At 37.1% G+C, this 22,564-nt stretch overlaps 1 protein-coding gene across 3 annotated transcripts in view; it reads right to left on the bottom strand.

Annotated features, from left to right (window-relative positions):
• PWWP3A (PWWP domain containing 3A, DNA repair factor) overlaps positions 1-22,333 on the bottom strand; it is a 30,424-nt gene extending 8,091 nt beyond the window's left edge. The window contains exons 1-12 of one of the 3 annotated variants that reach the window (XM_012542227.3): positions 21,881-22,333; positions 21,269-21,329; positions 20,795-20,907; positions 20,252-20,343; positions 18,696-18,766; positions 15,936-16,898; positions 9,492-9,596; positions 8,429-8,499; positions 5,937-6,013; positions 4,543-4,603; positions 1,748-1,823; positions 914-964 (exon numbers count right to left, since the gene is read on the bottom strand). In XM_012542227.3, coding sequence (XP_012397681.1) covers positions 914-964; positions 1,748-1,823; positions 4,543-4,603; positions 5,937-6,013; positions 8,429-8,499; positions 9,492-9,596; positions 15,936-16,898; positions 18,696-18,766; positions 20,252-20,343; positions 20,795-20,851 — 1,624 coding nt within the window. In that variant the 5' untranslated portion in view covers positions 20,852-20,907; positions 21,269-21,329; positions 21,881-22,333. Of the gene's footprint in view, positions 1-913; positions 965-1,747; positions 1,824-4,542; positions 4,604-5,936; positions 6,014-8,428; positions 8,500-9,491; positions 9,597-15,935; positions 16,899-18,695; positions 18,767-20,251; positions 20,344-20,794; positions 20,908-21,076; positions 21,202-21,268; positions 21,330-21,880 lie in introns of all 3 variants that reach the window. The other 2 variants (XM_012542228.3, XM_012542226.3) reach the window with 2 other exon arrangements.
• Positions 22,334-22,564: the final 231 nt, after the last annotated feature.

Raw genomic sequence — 22,564 nt, 5'->3', positions numbered from 1 at the left:
CTTTTTTCTGAACTCAAGTTTTGGATGAATGATGAACAGAGAAGCTGATTTCTCCCTGCCCATGAACAGAGAGTTCAAAATCAGCTTAATCAGTGGTGGTTCCTTCTAGGGAGGAGGCTAGGCATTTAGGGAACTGGAGCCAGCTGGCCCTGGTCCAACAAATATTCTTGTGGCAATAGGGAAGTCATACCCCCAGAGAGTCTGGCTAACTTCAGTGAGGCAATTAACAGAGCAAAGCACTGCATCTAATGAAGAACTCTTCTTTTGACAGAATTCCTGATCCTTCATGAGAAGGATCCATTCCCTTTTCACATTGTCAAATTAACTTCAAGGGAGTAGGAGAAAGGCCCCCAACTTCTCAGACAAGTAAATTAATCTTAACTCTTTTCATGGCAGGGAGAATGGATATCAACAAATCAGCCTGTCAAAGTGACAAAATTTATGTAATTGAATTATGCTTTATAATAGCTCCCAATCTAAATCTTTGTAACAGTGAAACATTTCCTTACCTTTGTTATCAGCAGAGATTTTTCTATAAACAGTGTCAGCACTGACTACTGGAGTGCATTGAGTGCTTCCCACCTCAGGCCTGTGAGCAAGGAACCTAAAGAGATATGAGGGGGCTTGTGCTCCTCCCCCATCTGGGCAGCTCCAGGCTTCTACAGGAATCTAGGGAGAGCCTCCCCAGCTCCAAGCTCCCAACTTGAACTGAATTTGAAACTGCCCTGAGGGCACCAAATTCAAACTCAGTCCCAGAGGCCAATTTACCCTGAGTAGACTGCAAGAGAACCAGCAAGAACCCCTGCTGAGTTGTCTTCTTCCTCTCTAACAGAGTCCATTGGATGGCATTAAATACTTCTGTGTTTTTGAAGGATGAAGAAAAACAGAATTAGAAAAACATAGTTGTACTTACTAATATCAGCAGAGTAATATTCCAGGAAAGATCCTACAAAAGAACCACAACCTGCACAAAAGAAATGCAAAAAGCTAGTCACATTTATGAAGCATTCTCTTCAACATCAAAATATCTAATATTTGGGCTCTGCTATTCTAAGACTGACCCAGACAGCATTTGTCCAGCCTTAAATGAGAAAGCTGTAATGGAAAACGCTTATTATTTTGGGTCTGGGCTATTCAAAGCAATATTTAGTATTTTTTCCAAGTGTAAGTCTCCCTAGAGGTGAATAGATAAAGCAAAGCTTGGATTCAAACGTCCTCCTTGTGGAGACTTCAAGGAGAAACTAGCCTTTTGTTTAAACCACTCTTTCCCCCCCTCCCCCCCCAGATGGGAGTTTATGCTACTAATGCTCATCCCTGTCCATTTACCTCAAGCCATAGGGCCCATGAATACACCACATAGTAAAATTCCAGTTACCCTGGAGACACAGAAGAGTGGGCCCCATACCTCTTCAAATGCTTTGGAAAATGAAGAACTGCTCAGATAAGAAAAATAGAACCTCTAGGGAATCATAAGTTTAATTCCCTGGATTTAGGCAGCTTCAGCCAAGAGAGAGATGAAGACCTATTTTGTTCTTAATCATTTTTAAGAAAAGGAACTCTACAATCTCCCCCTCCCTAAATAACCCTCAATTCTAAAGATATATCTCTTTTTGTCTCTAAGATAAATGAATTTAAACATACCTCAGAGCTCATTTCCTTCTGTCCTACTCTCTGTAGATTAATATTAACAAATTTTAAAGGCTTTGATACTTTAATTTTACTAATAACACTGAGTTCCCTCGCTTACCGATTCGAATTCTGTAGTCAGAAATCAGCATGATACACCAGTCAACACCCTGACTGTAATCCTCCTTGGCTTTATCCTGTAATCAAAATCCATCAGTTTAGCATTAATAAAGTCCACAAGTGGCTGGGTATCTGAATAAAACACAATAAACATTTGGTATGTATGAAGTGAAAAGTAGAAGAAAAGCTGGAAAAGCTTATTCAGCAAGTGGGGAATTCCTTTCCAATTTCATCTTCCAACAGAGAAACACAGCTTTATGCCTCGTAAAGGCCGCTTCAGTAAACGATAGCTTTTGCAAGTCTTTAAGGAAAGAAATCCTCTGCAAGGGCACATTAACCCCCTCCCATACTCCTCGGGCAGCCTTGCTTGTCCCAACTTGGTAAAGGACCTCAGTGAACTGAGATCAATTACTAGCCTGACCAAGCTGCTCTGCAAGCTTCCGCTTCCATCAACAACCTTCCTTTCACAATTCACCTAACTTCAGACAGCTTTCTTTTAAGGTTATATGCAATTAAAGCTCATCTTTCTGAGCAGCTGTTGGTAGATAAAAGCAGAGCTTGCAGCCTCAAGAAAAAGGGGTTAATCATTTAAGCTTTGGCACGTTAAGTAGCAGACACCAGAGCTGTACAGAGTAGAGCTGGGCTGCAGACAATTCACAAGGGCTGAAGAAAAGGGCCCCGTTACGGTATGGATTTCTAGAAGCATTTGCCACAGTCTATTCCTACTGAAGCTCAATGCCTACTGAATTTAGTGTGGAGGAGAAATATTGTACTGTACATTGCAGAGACACAAAAACCTAGAAAAATAAATATAACTTTGAAGAATCAGTTTCCACATTACATATCTTAAACACTCAGGGTAAAACAATGGGAATTAAGAGCAACATAGTATTTATTTCTTATTAATTTAACAAAGAAATACTTCAACATTAATGATTATGTGAAAAAGCTGCATCATATACATTACCACTTTCAAACTGTGTTTAATATTGTTATTTAACATTCCCAGATAACCAAATATTTGCCCCATTTAATATTATAGTTGATTACAGTGAAGTAATTCAGTGTGAACTTCACATTTTCTTGGTGGGTCAAGTCACTGCTTTGTTCTTAGAGTTTTTAAGGGGAAAAGCATTCAAATAGAGATGTAGAATGTCAGCATGTAGTGCTGTTCAAAACCTCATGAGTCGGAACAAGCATGATATTGACAAGACAAAAAAAAAATCAAATCAGAGTGGTAAAAAGTTAGGTTAATGAAAAGATACAAAGTAGAGCTAGTGAGGATCAGCAGTCAAGTGGGGGTAGAATAGAATATTTTGAGAAAAAGGTTATAAGTAAATGGATAATTTGATTATAGCAAATTAAGCAGGTGCTTTCCACCATTCTGTTTAGATATGGCAAAAACTCCCCATGAGAAGACATTTTCCTATAGTACTTCAGGATAGTAGTTTCTAATCTACCCATAGGTGTTTACAGTAAGGTCAAGTTCTCTAGAAGTATAACAAAGTAAGAAAGGCATAGAGGCTTTATTCCACAATTAGATCTATGGCTCCTTAAATGGTGACCAGGAAGAAAATAAAAGAACAGGAGGAAAAACAAAGAAATATGTATATCTTGGGTGTATAGATATATTTTTAAGTAATAAGGTCAAAACATATATTCAAGAGCTGAAATTTGTATTGATGTGGACACTCTCTTTATAAACATATACCAAACACCCCTCCCTACTTTAGTACATGGTTTCTCGAGTTGTTCTGGCCAAATATGTTTAGCTAATCTGATGGCCAACCTTCTAATCCCAAATTTCCTGTATTTTACTGGGTAGTCCTATAAAAGATACAAAGTCAAAAAAGACTATAGATTGGTAGGACACACCATAGCCCAGAGACCTCAGTGCCACAATAAAACATTAGAATACAAAGAATTATTCCATTACCTTAAAAGTTACTTTTATGTTATGAAAATGAATGGTCTTTTCTATATATCTATTAAAAGTTCTGAAAAGAGATTCATTTCTTCCCTACTTCCACAATTGGAGAGTCACTGAAAATCATTCTACACAATTGTCTATTTTTAAGTATATTTGTTGAGAAATAAGGTGGAGAGGGAAAAGTCAATCATGAATCTCAAACCAAAAGACTAATAAATTCTTAAATCAAGATTTGCAAGTATTTGATTAAATGAATTTGTACTTGGCACATGAAATTCTATCACCAGTGTGTGTACATAGTACAGGTTCCTTTAAAAAAGATTTGGAAGTTAAGACTGATTAGACAAAGAAATTCTGACTGAGGTTACCAAATTTGAAAGGGGTCGAGGATGAAAATGACAAAAATGACATCAATTAATAGATTGTGGACCACAATGGGCTGTATTCTAGTCATAAGGGAAATTAATATCTTTAGCTTAATTAAGGAAAAACTGAGTGATACAGTGGGAAAATCATTAGAGCCCAGAGCTCCTAGATCTTTCTCTGGTATGAATTTGGGCTTATTTAGTCTCTCTGAGCATGTTTCCTCATCTATAAAACGAGAAGGCCAGATTCATTTTGACTTGATCTAAAAACAAGACAAAAAAAAAAAAAATCCTACCTCAATACTACCCCAGAAGAAAGATCTTGTCAACCTTCCCAATTTATCAAAGATGAGACCCTGGGGTCTCACATCTACATTAGAAATTGTTATAACTCATCTACAGAAAGACTAATTTCTAGAGTTGCCTCTTTTAGGCAATATGTTTTTTTTAATAAGGTATAATGTTTTAAGGAACCAGCAATAAAATCTTTATCCCACCTACCATAAGCTCCTGCTTTTCTTCACAATCAAAGTGCTTTAATCGCCTAAGAGACACTGTAAACCTTGAGGAAACAAAGGCACAACAGAGTTACAGGAATGAATTGTCAGGCAAACTAAATAAGTAGGATGGTATTTTTTCTCTTTCTACTAATATTAGATAGTCTAAGGTGTTTTTTGTTTTTTTTTTTTTTAATAATATTCAGTTTATTTCACAAGTTATTTTCTTTCTCCATTCTCAAAACCCCTTCTCTCCCTGCCCCTCCTACCAACCTTGTATTCTTAATTAATATCACCTTTGGAATAAGAACCCTGTTTACAAAGTACCAGTTCAAGTCATTATTAAGAGGCAGGAGCCTTTAATGGCAGCCAAAACCAGATCCAGGCCCCCAATACCAAATTCATTCAAAGCTAACAAAATTACTTAGCCAATAAGGGATCATAAAAATTCCACATAATTTACATTATGGCTTTAAAAAAATATTTATCTTCTTGCTATCTCATACAGTAGAAAGTACTTTAGGTTTTAGCATTTACTGAACTGGTACTATTGAAGTTAGAACAAAAACATTGTACGTGAGCTACAACACTGTGGGATGGCTGAGGGGTTCAGTAGAATAAATCTGAGTTTTCTATCTTTAAAGAGTCAATAAAGCAAAGCTTTTTAAAGCCCTGATAGTCCACAAATTAATTATTAACAGTTTCACTGTTGTCTTTATTTTCTTAGTTGTCTAATTAAAATAACTACATTATTAAAAATAATAATAATCAAAATGACATTGATAAAGACCACTTTATATCTAATATCTCATTTTCAACAAGGACTCACATTTATACAGATGTCAAAGATTTTACTCTAGCCACATTACAAAAGAAGCAAACTAATATGATGGAAAGAGTATAAGACCTAGCAGCTTGGATAGATACCAGATGGGTAATCTCTGGCTTATGTGAGAAATGGGTCTCATCAACCTTACATGTGAATCATGATTCACAAGGATCAGTGTCCCATTATGCAAATGAGAACAGGGGCTCCCAGAGGTCAGCGAGTGCCTGAGCAGAACCTAGAGCTTTTGCCTCCAAACTTAATGCTGAGCCCAACTACATCACAAATAATCTTTCAAAATGTGTTGCCAATTTGGTTGGTTTTGAGTATCTCAAAATGGTTTTTCACACCCAGGTAGGGAGTGTTTGGCCATTGTAAAATTAGAAAAATCGGGCCATTTGCAGTCTTATCTTCAAATGACCAGATTTTTACACATAGGCCAAAACTCATTCTTATTAGTCAGTAGTATAATCCCTGTAGCAACATGCATACAGAAAGCATTTAAGATCTCCATGATTTTTCAAAAGATGTCCCTTCAGGTGACAGCTTCCAAAAGCCATTATTATTTTTACCCTCTCTTTTCTGGATTCATATTTCCTTCAATATATAATATACTTGCTTTCTTATCCTTCCGCTTTACACTTTTTACCTGTAGAAAAATTCAAGAAAAAAAGATGCTTTTATTTTTAGAAAATTATATAAGCCTTCTCTATACTATGCCACTGAACTTTATGGAAAACAATTGTAGATATAAAAGAAAATATGACCAGATATATTATCTACAGTAATAATAATCTCATCCACATAGTTGGTAAAAGTACATTTGAAATGGAAGGGTATTTAATACATTTTCCCTCTAAGTAAAGAGGTAAATGCCTAGTACGACTCTTAAGACTGGCCTCGTGTATTAGTAAATACAGTTCCCCATCTCCCTAAAATATCTTCAACTAGTTCTGCCTCATGTTATCTGAAATTCCTCTACTACTCATTCCCTCATGCTAAAGTATTGAAGGCTGATAAATGTAAATGTCAAGAGTAACACATTAGCCATTAACAAAGCATTCCAGTTTGATTAGATGGACAGTCTTTAAGCAAGCTTTTGTGGAAACAGGTTGGAATATAGCTAAGTTCTAATAAGAAGAGGAGGCTTAAAAGGCTTGAAACTTGCTAGGAGCATAGACTTTTCAGTCCTTCACAATAGGGCATCTTGGACACGGTAAGTCAGGACTAGATGCCTGGTATTCTTAGCAACTTCTAAGACCAAGGAAAGATCTGGTTTGTACAAAAGCAAAGGATCACAGATGGACAGTCTGAGTTTTGCATCAATGTTTCCCGTATAATAAAAGAACTAGAGAAAAGCCTCTTCAATCTCCACCATGGAGGATTCTTAGACAAAAATCACACAGGATGAGGTTTGAATGAATTCAAATCAGTGGAGAAAGGGTTCACATGAAACAAGGTCACAATCTATCAAAGTCAATAATCAATAAACAGTAAGTAGCCACTACATGCCATGCAAAGCACTGGTGATAATAAAGAAAAGCAAAAGGTTATCTCTATTCTTATAAGGCTCACAGTTTAATGGGGGTAGACAACATGAAAACAATTAAATATAAATAAGATATATATGAAGGAAATAAGATAAATTGGAAAAAGCATCAAAGTGAGATGCCTGGTGAAGGGAGGGTGCTGAAAGAAGGCTGAATGTCAAAAACAAATTTCACTTACTTCACAATTGCCTTGATACCCTGAAATATTCCTGATTTCATGCTGTATTAATCAGATATAATCTTAATAATCTATCTTACTAGCTATATTAGCTTTTTCCCTTCTCTCTCCAGTTTCCTATAGTCCTTTTGGCCACAAAGAACAAAAGTTTCAAGGGAAGCATTTTTTCTTGGCTCTTAACAGAGCTAAATTTTCAGGGGATAAATTTTTATTATTTTGAAGAATTAACCCAGTTCTCCATGAGTTCTCGCTTAATCAAGGCACTGATGTATTTTGAAAGCAACAAGGTAAAGCAACCACCAACAAAGATAGTGTCTTTCTTGTGCTATGAAAAAGCTTCCCCTTGAACTAAACAAGGCTAAAAACTAAAGCTCTTTGGTAAGGCAAAAAACAAACAAAAACAAAAAACAAAACAAACAACTGAGGGTGAAACAAAAAGAGAAGATAAATAAAAAGGGAGGGAAATGCATGAAAAGTTATGCAAAGCTAAGTGAGTCAGGTTCACAGACCAATGTAGGGTTCACCAGACTATGTGGTCTGACACACTCTAGGTAAAGAGTTACATTTTAACAGGAAAATTCATCATAGCCAGTGCTTTACATTGCTCTGCCTAGAAGGGCAAGAAGCTTAGTTCTTCAGAGTCGATTATTTCACCTACCCATAGCCCTTTGCAGTAATATCAAAATCTAGGAGCACAACAAAGTAGCAGGTCTACAATCCCAGTTCCACAATAATTTTTACTATAGAGTTCCTTTAATTATTCCAAAGAATGATTAAAGATCAGAAGAAAAAGAAAATTTTGAAAGCAACTCTTCAAAATTTTAAAAGCATTTGAAGACACAGCAAAAATTACTATGAGCCCCAAAACAACTGAGAGTGGGGGGAAAAAAGAGGATAAATGGCAGAAGTTCAAATATACAGTAAAAGATATTAATTCTATGCTTAATTCAACTAGGATCGATGATGATTAACTGACAAGCATATTAACTCAACTCATGTCATAAAAGCTAACTGGGACCAATAGGGAGAAAATTCAGTTGAAATTATGCACTATTAAATAAGGTTCAGTTTTGTTAAAGTTTTTCCAAGGCAAGCAGAATTCTACTAGGCTCACTTTAATCGATACAAACAAAGAATCTAGGATTAGATTCAGCCAGTTAAATGACTCCCTGTAATCCTATTTACAATTTGCTTATAAAATCATCAATAGAGATACTATAAAAGTAAACTTTTGTACAAACAAGGTCAGTTTAGCATAATTTTCAGAAGAATAGAGTTCAAATTAATGAAGTTTTATTATATTATATATCCAAAAGACAGATATGGTTATTCTTACCACTGATGGCCAATAGGGATATTTTTGATATTTACACCAGACTAACATTCCAGCTTCTATGGAACATGGCTCTGAAGCATAAAGAAATACAAGAAAAATTATCAGATATTTGTCTAAAGGTATTAGACAAGAGTATGATTAAAAAAAAAATTTAACTGAAAGCGAAAGGTCATTTAAAAGTAGGTAAAACTACAATGTAAATAGAAGAGGTAAAAAAATTAAATTGAACATTGTGTAATGAAAATGATTAAGCCCAACCCAGGGAAAAGATAAAGAAAAACACCTCCCTCCTTTTTCAGAGATGGGAGGGACCTTATAGAGGAGTACTACATATACTGCTCAGCTCAGGTGATGGGCTGGCTAGCTTTGTTGAACTGCTTTTTGCTCCCTTTTAAAATTCTTTGTTAGAAAAGATGGTTCACTGAAAGGAAAAGAAGAGGAATATATTCAGAAAATAAAGTACTATAAAAAACAAATGACACCAATAAAATTTTTAAATAAAAAAAAAAAGCATAAAATTATTAAACCATTGTCAGTAAATGAAAACAAGCAACTACCAACAAATGGTTCAGATAACGTGGTTCTGTTTTTTCTTGTGCTTAGTGACCTGGATTATATTCTCAACTAGTTAACTCCCTCTTGGATTGATAGGCTCAATCAATCCAAGGTGTCTGGCTTCTTTTAGCATTTTTCTCTGCCACTAAGAATAGATTTCTTCTGGTTATAAGCTGAAGCACAACAGATTTAAGCTACATATAAAGAACAAATTCTAAAAGCAAAAGTTGAATGAACCACAGGGTGACTGTAGAATTTCTTCCCTAGAGATTCTTAAAGGATAATAAACAGTTATTAGGAAAGGAAAACCTAAGAGCATATCTATATGACATTCAGTGACCAGCTAAATAACCTTTTAAGATCTTTTACAATTCTAGGATGCAGCTAGGGGGAACAAATTAACAAGTAATATGTACCTGCCTTAGGTCAAGGTGTTAGAAATAGTTTCATATCATTACCCAATCCACTTCCCATGCTTTCATGTTCATCTGATCTAATTATTTCTTACCAGGGCGTGAAAGTATACTTGGAAGTTCTTCATCTTCCTCCTCTTCATCTACCACAGTGGTATTAACACTACTAAACTCCAACGACTGTTCAGAAGACTGAAGTTCTATAAATAAAGTTAGATTATGATTTTTTTGCTATCTTAAAAGGCTTATTTAAAAGATGAATTGTGAGTCATTTCAGTTGTGATCAATTCTTCATGACTGCATTTGAGGTTTTCTTGCCATAGATACTGGAGTGGTTTGGCATTTTCTTCTCCAGCTCATTTTATAGATGAGGAAACTAAGGGCAAATAGAATGAAATGATTTGTTCAAGGTCACACAGCCAGTAAGTGTCCCAGGCCAGATTTGAACTCAGAAAGGTCTGATTCCAGGACTGACAATTTATCCACTGCACCATCTAAGAAAATATTTATTGATCCATGAAAAAGGAAAGGTTCTCCACTGCAGTATCAGCAGCATGACATGGAAATGCATTGAATTGGGAACCAGAAGACCCCTACCTCAAACTTTACTAGCCAAGTGACCACTGGCAAATCATTTCCTCTGAGTTTCAGTTTCTTCATCTTTAAGACAGGAAAATCATACTTACATTATTGATTTCATACATTTTGTAAGGAAAAGTGGTTTCCGAACCTTAAATTATTATATATATTATGAACTATTACTCTCAGATTCAAAACAGGTGATCGATAGTTTAAAAAAAAAAAAGTCATTATTTTATGGCTTACACTATCCTTCTCAAAAGGTTGTTTTAGGTATTAAAACCCTAACAACCACAAATGAAGTTTGTAAATTGCAAAGCATTTTCTAGGCATGAGAGTTGAGCTTCCCAACAGCCCGGAGAGGTATATGTTTCTATGTTGACAAGGTATTATTTATATTGCTGGATCCACACTATACATGCTATTATCCATCCTGTTTTAGATCTAGCCAGTCCTATATCAATCACCTAGTGGACAACTAAAAGGGAATGTCTCAACACATCCCAAACAGAACTCCTATTTTCCCCCAAACTCATCCTTCTCTTCCCAACTTTTAATTATTGTTATCAAGAGCACCACCTTCCTTTCAGTCACCCAAGTTCACAACTGTGGTGCTATCTTCAATTCTTGCTCAACCCCACATGTTTATCTCTACATGCTTCCTTCTCTCCACTCCAATTTAGACTATCATTGCTTCTCTATTGCAGGAGGCCTCTCTGCCTAAAATTTATTCCCAAGTCACTCTATCCTACAGAAAGTTATCCAAGTGATTTTTCTAACGCATAGATCTGACCATGTCACACTTCCTCTTCTCCCCATACACATAAAACTTAAACTTAATCATTTCTCTATAGCCTCCAAGACATTTTAAGCTACTCCTAACCTGGCCCCATCCTGCCTTTCAGGCTTTATTACACACTTTATCACACGTTCCTCATTCCATAAATTCATATTCATATATGACTGTACAGTCAAACTGTTCGTGCCATTCCTCACATACAGGATAGTCCATCTCCCATCTAAAAGCAGCTCAGTGGTGAAATAGAGCACTGGGCCTGGACCCCCAAAGACCCAAGTTAAAATTCAGCCTTAGACACTCAGTAGCTGTGTGATCCTGGAAAAGTCAATTCACCTTTACCTGACTCAATTTCCCTCTCTGTAAAATGGGAATGGTAATAGTATATAGTATTTCATTGGATCCTCACTTCAATTCTGGGAAGCAAGTACTATTATCATTCTAGTACTTACTTCCCAGAATTGAAGTGAGGATCCAATGAAATAATATTTGTAAAAGTCCAGTACCTAACACAGAGTAGATGCTTAATAAATGCTAATTCCCTCCAAACCCATCTCTCCATGCCTAAAACTAACTACCTGTTTCTCAAAACCCCATGTTTTATTTTAATATTTAAGGTCCACCTTCCATATCAGGTCTTTCCTGATGCTTCCAAGTGTTATCTTGTACTTGATTTATAAATAATCATTAAAAGCACACTGTCTCTCCTCCTTCAGGACAGGGCCTTGTTTTCTCTGGGTCTCTAGTGTTCAGCACATAGTAGACATCTGCTTAGTGACTATGAAGGAAACTCCCATTTAGGCAAATCCCTTACAATATATTGTCTTCAAGAACTATCCAAGATTCCACAGACAATTCTAGAAGCCAACTCAATCCAACAAGCCAAGATATGTTCTACAGGATTCATTATCATAATCAACTTAATGAATAAGGATTCATTAAGCAGATCCTATGTGTCAGGAACTATGCTAAGAACCGAAGACACAGATAGAAGAGAAACCATTTCTACTCTCAATGAGCTTACTTTCTAATGGGGGAGAAACCATGTGCACACATCGATATTACATTGTGTGTCTATCTACATACACCTAAACACCAGATACATACCTATCGGATAGCAGGTAACCTTGGAGGGGAGCTGAGAGAGATGTCAAAGGTAGCATTTGAGCTAAGTTCTGAAGGAAACCAAGGCAGAATATAAAAGTGAGGAAGGATGGCATTCTAGGCTGAAGGAATTGCTAGTGCACAGAACAGGAACAGGAGTTGCAATATCAAATTGTATAACGAACAAGAAAGCCAAAGGAATAAGCAGCCTTGAAAGGTAAGAAAAGCCTAGGTTGTGAATCAACAAGCATTTATGAAAGACCAATTATGGGCCAATACTTAAATACTAAAGAATGTATATTTGATCCTACAAGCAGTAAAACCTATGTTCAAATTCCACTTTCGACATATCCTGGCTGCAACCTAGACAACTTTTCAATGTTTTAAACAACATTCTAACACTTTAAAGTAGCAGATGCTGACACTGATGGAGGGAGTTTTCTTACCTTGGAATTCTCTATACTTGTAAACCAAAGGAAGTTACTGGAATAGTTCAAGAAAGAAGTGAGGATAAATGTGGAATACATGTATAGAAGAATAGCACATGTTCAATATATACTGGATTACTTGCTGTCTAGGGGAAGAGGTGGGAAGAAGGGAAGGAGAAAAATTTGGAACACAAGGTTTTGAAAGGGTAAATGTTGAAAACAATGTATATATTTTGAAAATAAAAAACTTATTTAAAAATAAAAATAAAAACACAATTAAAAAAACAGTGAGGAAGGCTATATTTAGGGTTGTGGTCACATGACTGGAAAAAAGGTCATATGTATAAGATACTGTGAAGAAAGAAATTTCAAGATTCAGTAATGTGGGGTGAGTGAGAGTAAGAAGTTGAAAATGACACTGAGTTTTGAACCCAAATTATCGGAAAGATGCTGATGCCTTCAGCAGCAATACAAAAGCTCAGAAGTGGACTGGATTTGGAGGGAGGGGGAGGGGAGAACAATGAGTCCCCTTTTGTACATGACTTGTCTATAAGGCATCTAGTTCAAAATGTCTAAAAGGCAGCTGAGGAAATTGAAGGTCAGAATGCTTAAGTGATTTGACGATGGTTCAAAGCTAGTATCTGAGATGGAATTTCAACTTCCTAAGTCCAGTATGTTCTATTCATTATAAAGCAAAAACATATAAATCAATAGTCATTAGTAATCTAGAGACACCTCTTACACAAAATACCTTTGCCAGTATTATTTCATAGGTATACATTCTAACCAAGACCTAATCTATCCACACACTTGATCCATATCTTGTACCCTAACTTTATGCATATGATTTCTACTTCTAGATATATCCAATGCTAGTATTTTTCCTAAATACCTTTGTCAACTAATTCCTAGCTCAGTGTGAGGACTCAGTTTGAACTTTTGTTCTTCATTTGGACTGCTAAAACACTAAAACGGAGAGATGGGTAGTATTTTAGCCACTTAGCCATGTTTTCATCAGTACCAGCCCTACTCATAACAAAAAAAGTATCAGATGAATCGCTTTACCTAGTCCTATGTAAAATAGAAAAAAGTCTTGAGGTTTTTACAAACTTTGTAGTAGTCTCATACCCACAAATTCAAAGTCACTGGCCACTCCAAGTCTCAAAGTAGGAAATTGGGGAATTGGGCTTCTGAACTCCTCAAGCTTTAGCTCTAATCGATAATCTACTCCCTTTAACACAAGACCCGAGGGTTCAATACTTTTCAAAGGACACAGACATCAATATGGAAGGGACCAGATCATCAAATCCTAACACCTCATTTTACCGATGAAACTGAGGCCTCAGGATGTGATAGGTGAATGTCAGAGGCAATATTTGTACCCAAGTCCCCTGGCTGCAGACACTGCTTTCTGCGCTCTACTGTGCCACATCCCTTTCCTCATTGTTCTTTCCTCTGGGAGACTGAGAAACCTTCCCCAGAGGTGGGAAACATTTTCTGAGAAGGGAGACTGCCCAAAAGTGTTCAAACTCATCTGACATTTTTCATCAATAGCTAATCTTAAGAGGCGAGGGAATTCCCAGGGATGAAAAGACATTTCCTTTTTCCCAGTTTCTTATCCTTGATTCAGTTCCTTTCCTCCTCCTCCCCCCTCCCCCTTCTGTTGGCTGCTAGCCATAAATCTCATAGGTGCTTCTGATAACTTCATCTATCAGGTCCCTTCTCTTCAGGTCTATTTATTGTATCCAAGTATGCCCAACCCACACAGCCCAATTAGTCTCAAGTGTCCAGTCTGAATTTTGGCCATCCAGGAAAGCATCACTGTGCTATAAAACTAATTGTCCTTTGAGTTTGTTTCACTTAGAGTCCTATTTTCCAGGAATCAATGCATGACCTTAAGGTAGGTCATTCCTGAAATAATATATGTGAGAGAATAACCTTGATCTAGATGTACTTTATTTATATACTATCTCTGGCATTCTTTGTTACAGTGAAAAGGACATGATTCCAGAGTCAGAAGATTTGGGTTCAAACTTCATCTCTTCTGATACTTTCAATCTGTATGACCTTAGGCAAGTCACAATTACGCTAGGCTTTATTTTCCCCTGTATAACATGAGAGATGGGCTAGAGGGCCTTTGAAGTCTCTTCTAGCTCTAAATCTATGATCCCATGGCTTCAAATGTGATAGACCAAGCTCCAAAGCTATACAATAATATTCAACTATAGGGCCATGATATCGTGGCTCAGTTTTTCAGAGAGTGGTGCAGTGAATGAAAAGAGAAGGAATCCCTCCAATTTGGAAGTGGATTACCTGGATCAGAGGTGTCAAATACAAAGCCCCGAGTGTTGCCCCAACCAGATTAAAATGTAACTGGGAAATAGCTAACAAAATAAACAAAAATACAATAAAATATAGATAGCATTAAATTATTTTAAGTCAGTATGCAGCTTGCAGGGATCCTGATGGACAGGTTCACAGCTTCCATTTCTATATGAATTTGACACCAACGATCTAGATCAATATCTCCCAAATATCAGTATCTAGCCAATGTTTCTCAGTTCACAAGTTACTATGGAAAAGCTCTACTTCTTAAAATCTCCACTTTACTGGCTTCCTTATACTCCTCTGATCATCTCTTCCCTGATCATAGGATTTATAGCTGAAAGAGAGCTTGATCCCCTAGTCCTACTCCCTTATTTTTAAAGAGGAGAAATCAGAAGCCCAGAGGGCTTTTGCCCAAAGGGACGAAAAGAAGGGGACTTGGCAAAGTCACCCAGAGTGGAAGAGTCAAGCTATACATTCAGAATTCATGTCTCCTAATCACCTAGTCAAAGCCCCTCATTTTGCAGATGAGAAAAATGAGGCCCATTTTAGTCTATTTACAAATAGTTCAACAAAAATTAAAAACTATTAAGTGTGATTTTTTTTCTCTCCTAAAACACTTAACTATATAGTCAGATGTCATCATAAGCTTCAAGTTCAGGATGCTTAACAAACCAAGCAGTCACAGTATCATAGAATTTAACCCATACCTGAACAAGCTTTTTGAATCTACTATTCAAGAATAATCACCTTTTAAGAAGTGGGTAAATCACTCCTCAGGTTCCTGTTATGCTTAGTTGATGTGAAAAAAAAAGAAGTCACATTTACCAATGACAAGGGAAAGGAGCAATTCCAAATAAGATTAAATGCAATATAATAACTATTCACTATAACATCTAATTATAAAGCATACAATCAATAAACCTGATATTTTTCCTCTCTCCCCTTTTAAATCATACCAGTATACTTTTCCTTGTATTCCTCTCCCAAAAAAGAGTGTTGGGAAATACTATAATACAAAGTAGAAACAACATATCCTACTGAACTAAGAACATAATAAAGAATTAAGAACCTTACTAATCCATTTTAACCACTAATTTGATAAAAGACACTGGGCCACTTTCAACAGCCAAAATGAATTGTGCCAATTTCTAAAATGAATGGCCATTAACAAATAAGAATGGGGTTTGAATTTAGGAATTTCTAGTACTCACCCACCATGCCCCACAGATACAGATTTCCCTAAAGTAATTATGAAGTATTTGAAATCATAAGTAAGCCAAACTTTCCCAGTTATAAGCTTTTACCTTCTTCATCGTCCTCAAAATCTGGAAGCTTAAGAGTTCTCGTTTTAGGTGCAAAATAGTTTGGGCAAACCAAGCTGCAATTAGAGACACCCGGGGGAGTGTCAGATCCATTGGTGCACAGCCCTATCTCTTCTGGCTCCAAACAATGGCATTCGGAAACCGATGACTGTTTAATGCCATTTAAAACTTTACAGTACTTCAGTGAAGGCACTTTGCCAAGTTCATTTTCACACTCTGATTCCACAAAAGAACGGTTGGTAGAAAAGTCCAATGCTTTTCGGCTAGAGCTACTTGTCTTTTTTTCCAAAGCCATCAAATGGATGGAATTACTAGATGACAAAACTGGACTGAGTTCTCCAAGTTCAGTATTTGTATCATCTTCTTCTCTAGCATTAAAAGGTGATGAATACCTGTTTGAAATCCTTGGCCTTTTCCTGCCTTTCTTTCCACTATCCTTTATTTCCAATTTCTTCTTAAGGTTCAGCTGTAAGTTTTGTGATGAATCATCTTTCTTTTGTTTCTGGTTTTTCCCAGTTCTGGACCAAGACTTAGGAATTTCAGATTTCTGATGCTGCAGCTTTTGAGTGCCAAAAATATTTCTAGCTGGAGAGGCCAAGGGTTCTGTTTTGTTACCATAAATTCTAACAGACCTCTTTAAACCCTTTTTGCATTTATTTTCTTCAATGGGGGAACTGGACAGCCTCTGTAGTACATTTTCTTTCTTAAAGGGCCCAGACCCTCCTACCACTTCTTCACAGACAAAAGGTGACGAGTCAGATTCAGAGACAGCATGTGCAGGTCTTGTTTGTTTCAGTTTGTGAAGTACGGGAGTAGTTAGACTTTTGCTCAAAGAGTTTGCTTCAATAGCATCTGCTTTCTGACTCAAAACATCCAGTCCGAATTTAAGTGATCGTCTATAAATCAGTTCTTCTTTAGGTGTAGTTTTTATTTCAACCTGGGTAGCTAAAATATATGTGAAATAATTGACACTGTAATTTTTACTGAAAACATAAACATTTTTATGATGTCTATCACATAGTGATGGTTTACAAGCATAGGAAAACTGGTGATTTAAACTACTGGCTGAATGTAATTTTAAAAAATAAATAAAAGCACAAGCATTTAAAGAGCCAACATACCCAAATCTTATTTGAAAATAAACAAATTACTAACCTGTCTTGTATAAAAATATAAATTCCTTCAAACTACAACTGATAACCACAAAATGTGTTCAAATAATTAATGCCCACTGAATAGAAAAGGATACTGATAATTTATTCTAAATATCTGTGCAAACTGATAAAAAATTTTTGTGGATGTGTAATATTTTGTCCTTTCCAAGGCTATTTTTAAAGACATTAAAAAAAAAAAAAACAGAACAATTATCTTAGAAGTGGTGCCATTGATTGCGTTTTTTTTTTTTTTTTTTAAAGACAGGACATTGTGCTATTTATGCTAACAAGACGATTCAAGCATCAATCAAAACATTTTCCCCTTGTTTTAATATTTAATTGTCCAGAAATATGTTATCAATAATATGCTAGGCACTGCAGTCCTTCAGAGATGAAAACTCTGGGGGTATGACAGACATAACTCTCATAACTATTATATGCAGGCATATCTTATCTATGCCATAGAAAATGTTTAAACAGAATCTTAGCAGAGAACTCCATTTTTAAAGAAGCCTAATACTAAATATTCTAGCACAGCAAAGGATTCTTTGTAAAATGAATAATCATCCCTTATTTGTCTGTGTGCAAATTCTGATTTCATACCTGGGTTTGCTTAAAGAAGGGTATATCTTGTGTAAGCATGTTACTACTGTATATGTTCTCAAGCACTGTATATGATCTTTCTACCCCACAAATGTTAAATCCTCATGGGGGTGGAGGAAGGGAACACTTTTTTTTTTCCTGAATTATCCCTGTGCCTAATATTATGTTCTCAGTTTAAATAATATTGGATATTAAATAAGTCTATAACATATATTGCTCTGCTACATATTTCGACCCATTTTTTATTGTACTATGACCCAAAAATACAGCTTAAATTTTTTTTGCCCAAATTAATCTACAAGATTTGTGACCAGGAGTCACATGATCAATTTTTACAAATTTCCTATGGGTATTCTGAAAAACATGTATTTCCTTTCTTTTATGTCCAGCTCATTATTCTATGTCTATAAAATCCAGTTTTAACACTAAGCCTGTAGTCTAATTTCTTTCTTTTGTCTGATTTACAGTTCAGTGGGAGTATTGAAATCTTCCACTATTATTGATTTTTTTTTTTGTAAATGAGGAAATTTTTCCTTAACAAATTCAGAAACTACACTGTTATCACTTAAATACTTTCATTTTGAATGTCATCTTAACAATGCAGTTTCTTTCATTAAGAATTTTTTGAAAATACTTAAAAAACAATGGTAGATTCTCCAGCCTGAAGAGCAATGACCAGGAGAGATTCAGTCTACAGCAGCTGTCCTAGATTTTTGTAGTCAGAGTAGAGGAGAAAGACATTTCACATATAAGGAGATAACCATGCACAGCCCCAGAGACCCCAGAGGTTGATCACTGGGTATACCAACAATCTCCTTCCTTAGAGGAGAATCCAAGAGAAAGCATGGGAAGGAAGGGCTGGGGCAAGGATCCTAGCTCTTCAAGACTGTGACTAACTTGTTTTAAATGCCAAATTTTTATAATTCTTCCAAACAGAAATTTCTTATTTCATTAAAATGACATTTTCATCAATATAGTCTCTTACTAAGTTCCGCAGCGATCTCTTCTATCTGAGATTTCTCTAGAATCTTGGTTTCTGTCTTCTTCACTTTAATTCTGCAGAGACAAGAAGTCATATGTTACCCACTATCACCATGAGAACATTTTCAAATAACTGGGGGGTGAAAAAGATACGGCAATGGAACATGAGAAAAAATGAAAACATATGTTCTTCCTTAAATCAAAACTCATACACACACATCCCTTTAAATTAAAGCCAGAAGCTGGTGTTAATGAGCTATAAAGACCTTTACACCTGGTCTACCTTTTAACAAAGGAGAAACTATCCTGACTTCAGAGCCAAATAAATTCTAATTGGTTTATCCAAGATAAATCTTATTTAAAACTTCTTTATGGAAATGGTTTGTGATATTATCACTGTTTCTGAAAAGAATGCTAACTAGTAAATCATCTGTTTATAGCCCAGCAGGAGCTACAAAGATTGGTGCTCCTGCCTCTTAAACTAAAATACAGGTATGTCCCACTTAATGTTATTAATTGGTTAGAGCTAAGGAAACAATTAAGTGTTCTAGAAGAATAAAATTTTAAATGGGAAATTGGTTGGAGTTCATCGAGTTTGCCACAGCAAGATCACAGACACTCAGAGACAGCTTATTTACAGATAAAGGAGGATATAAAGTCCCAGTGAGGTTAACAATCATACGAAAGTCTCTCAGGTAGCAAGAGATAGTAGTGGAATGTGAACCTAGGCTGACTCCAAATCCAGTACTCTTCCCAACACACAATGTATCAAGATGCGTCTGTGAAATAACTGTTGTGTGAAATCTGAGTATTCAATTAGCTCTCTTTCTCCTCGGGTGAAAATATCAGTTCCAAAGCTAGGGAGCTTACAAAGCAGACAAGGCAACCCAGCTTACCCTGAAACATAAGAAATAGTTTGAAAAGCTATTCCTAAGATGTTTATCCCCAGGACGGAGTAACACAGCTTTCCACTGCTCTCAAGTTGTAGACAAAATGAGGCTTTATTTTTGTTTCAAGTTTTGTGATTTATTAGATCAGCCTTTAACTTTGTTTGAACATAAAAAGAAAATGTATTCCAAAACAATAGAGAAATTTTTATTTCTTAAATAAGACTAGATATAAAGTACTTTATAAACTTTAAAGCACTATATAAATGTTAGCTATCATTATTACATTTTCCCATTAATGGATATTAAAAAAAATAGCAGATGATTTAGCTAACATTTCTTATTAATATTAAATTGCAGTTTCTCTTTTTGTAAGATTCAAACCTTTCAAATGATTACACACAATAGATATGTGAAAATGAACATAATTTTTTCAAGAGATCATTTATTTTAGGTAAGTTTTATCTATGGGTAATTTTTATTCGATTTCTCCAGTGTTGTTCCATCGGATTCCACAAAAGGCCTTCTATATAAAATATACCTATTTTCCTTAGTAATTCTTAGCAAAAAAAAAAAAAAAAAAAAAAAAAAGACATCATGTTTGTTTGTTTCTTTTTTTTTTTTTTTTTAAACAAAAGCCACACCTGTAAGAACAAAAGAAGCAATACTTAACTTTTTATCTAGACTCAGTATTTCAACATTTAAAAAGGCTGATCTCATTTTCTGAATATGTTTTCTTGTGGAGAGTCCAGTCTGGGGCAAAACCTAAGTTTAAAAAAAAAAAAAAAAGGCATCTGTTATTAGTTTGTTTTTGAGAAGATAAATAGTTCTCCAAAACAGATTACAGTATGGTCACATGAAATAAAAAACACAACAAGGAAGAGGAAAAAAAAATTTTGCCTGTTCCTGAGATATTGTTTAAGCATATTTCCTCATGAATTATAATCCTAATTTACTGAGCTTTCACACAGCTGTCTCAGCTCCCTTAAAAATGTATGCAAAATGCAAGATTTTAAAATAGTGCCCTGAAGCTGTTTAAGACAAGTTTACCAATAAGAACTTTATGCCGTTTTCAAGGAGGCAAACTATACAGCTCAATCATTTTGCTAAACTGAATCGTAAGCATCCCTTTTAACAGCTGATGGAGATATTACGTGTCACCAAAAAGTCATCTTTAATTCTTCACATTATTTTTTTTTAAATAACAGCTTGTCACCTTTGCTGGCCATAAACGTTTTTTCCATCTGCAGAGGACATACTGAGTATCCATCATGATGAAAACGAATGTGGAAAGTAAGGCTGAACTACTTCAAGGCCTGAGGACGCGACCTGCAACAAAAGTGACAGGAAAGCTGTAAAGTCTTTTTGCCACCGGCTTAATAATAACGTCCTGGCCAAGGGCAAAGGTTGGTTCAATTGAATCATCAATTCTGTGATCATTACACTGAGATACTCAACACAAAAGCCAAGTCTAAAGAAGCAAACTAGTTTTTGATACCTGGGTAGATTTTGTCTTCATTACAACAAAAAAGTGAAATCGGCTTCTGATTAAAACAGTTCCGCAGTTTTGAGGGCCAACGCTGAAAAACCACTCAGTAAAAATCCGGGAAGTATTTTAGTCTTCTACGATTTGGGATTAACGTTAGTAAACAGGAAATAAAAATAAGGCACATGTTAACGGGGATCTCACCGAGACTTTCACAATTGCAGTCTGTTCATTGTCTCAGCATAAAATGCTGGCTGTAGTAAGCCTGGAAATAAAACGACCCCTTTGCTTCAAAATAAAGAAATAAAAATAAAAATAAAAACGGGGGAGGTGGGGGATTTTGAAGGTAGGAAACACACACTGATAACTTCCAACTCAAAAAGTCTGAGCAGGGAAATGTTTACGCCAAGCAGCTTTTGCGGGGCAAGAACTAAGGTATTTTCTGCCACCCACTCAAATCCCTAAAACAGGAACTTTTAGTAGCAATAGTTCCGAACCCCCTCCTCCAGGTAAAGGGAAGTTCGGGCCTCCCACTTTGACAATTTCTCTTGCTTCCTTCGACTATTTAACACAAAGCAGCCCCTAGCCATTTCTCCCTCTCTGGGCCTCAGTTTTCTCATCTGCAAAATGAGGGGCCCGGGTCCGTCGGACGTTCCCGTCGACAGACCACCCCCGCCTTCCGCCTGGGTCTCAGTTTCCCCGTTTGTAGGAACGGGTTACACGAGACGTCCAGAAGGAAAGGGGCTGCCCTCGGGCTCTCTTTCGGCCCGGCGAGGGGGACCAAGAGGATCAGCCCAGACTTCTCCAGCCTCTTACCGCGGTGGGACCCCCGGCATCGGGCTGAGGGGGGGCAGGCCGAGCTGCAGCGCGGGATTCCTCCCGTTCCCGGGCCTCCCACAAATACGGGGAGCCCCAGGGCGCATGTGCGCGAGACGGCGCAGGGGCGGAGCCGGCGAGGAGCCAGACCTGGGCGGGGCAGGGCCAGAGAGGGGCGAGGCCAGGGGAGGGGTGGGGCCGGAGCAGAGCGAAGCCGGTGGTCGCGCTCCCCACCCCCATCCTGGCCCGCGAACCCTGATCGCGCTCCCCCCCGCTCCGCGATCTTGCTGCTACCCTAGCAGCTGTTGGAAGCGGAAAGGCGTCTCCCCCTCTTTAGGGGAGCATCCCAGACGGTGCCGGGGGACAGGGCAGCAACTAAAGTTCACAATGAGACGCCATCACACGTGTATCATCCCCAACTTGAAAAAGATTGAGGGTCCCGGGAAGCTGCGCGCCACCCGAGCACGCGCATGCGCACACTCGCCGTTCGCTGCCACAATACGCGGGGGGAGGACCGGGTCGAACTGCCCCGCCCTCCAGGTTTCCCGCCAACCTCGAAATGGAGCCGGAGGCAACCACCACCCCTCCCCCAACCCTTTTCCTCCTTCTCCCTTTTTCCCTCCCAGTCTCTTTCTCTTTCCGCCCATTCCCTTTCCGCTTCCCTCTCCTCTTTTTTCTCTCCAT

Source organism: Sarcophilus harrisii, chromosome 1 (assembly GCF_902635505.1).
Source record: "Sarcophilus harrisii chromosome 1, mSarHar1.11, whole genome shotgun sequence".
Lineage (NCBI taxonomy): Eukaryota > Metazoa > Chordata > Mammalia > Dasyuromorphia > Dasyuridae > Sarcophilus > Sarcophilus harrisii.
This window is presented reverse-complemented; position numbering and strand designations above follow the sequence as displayed.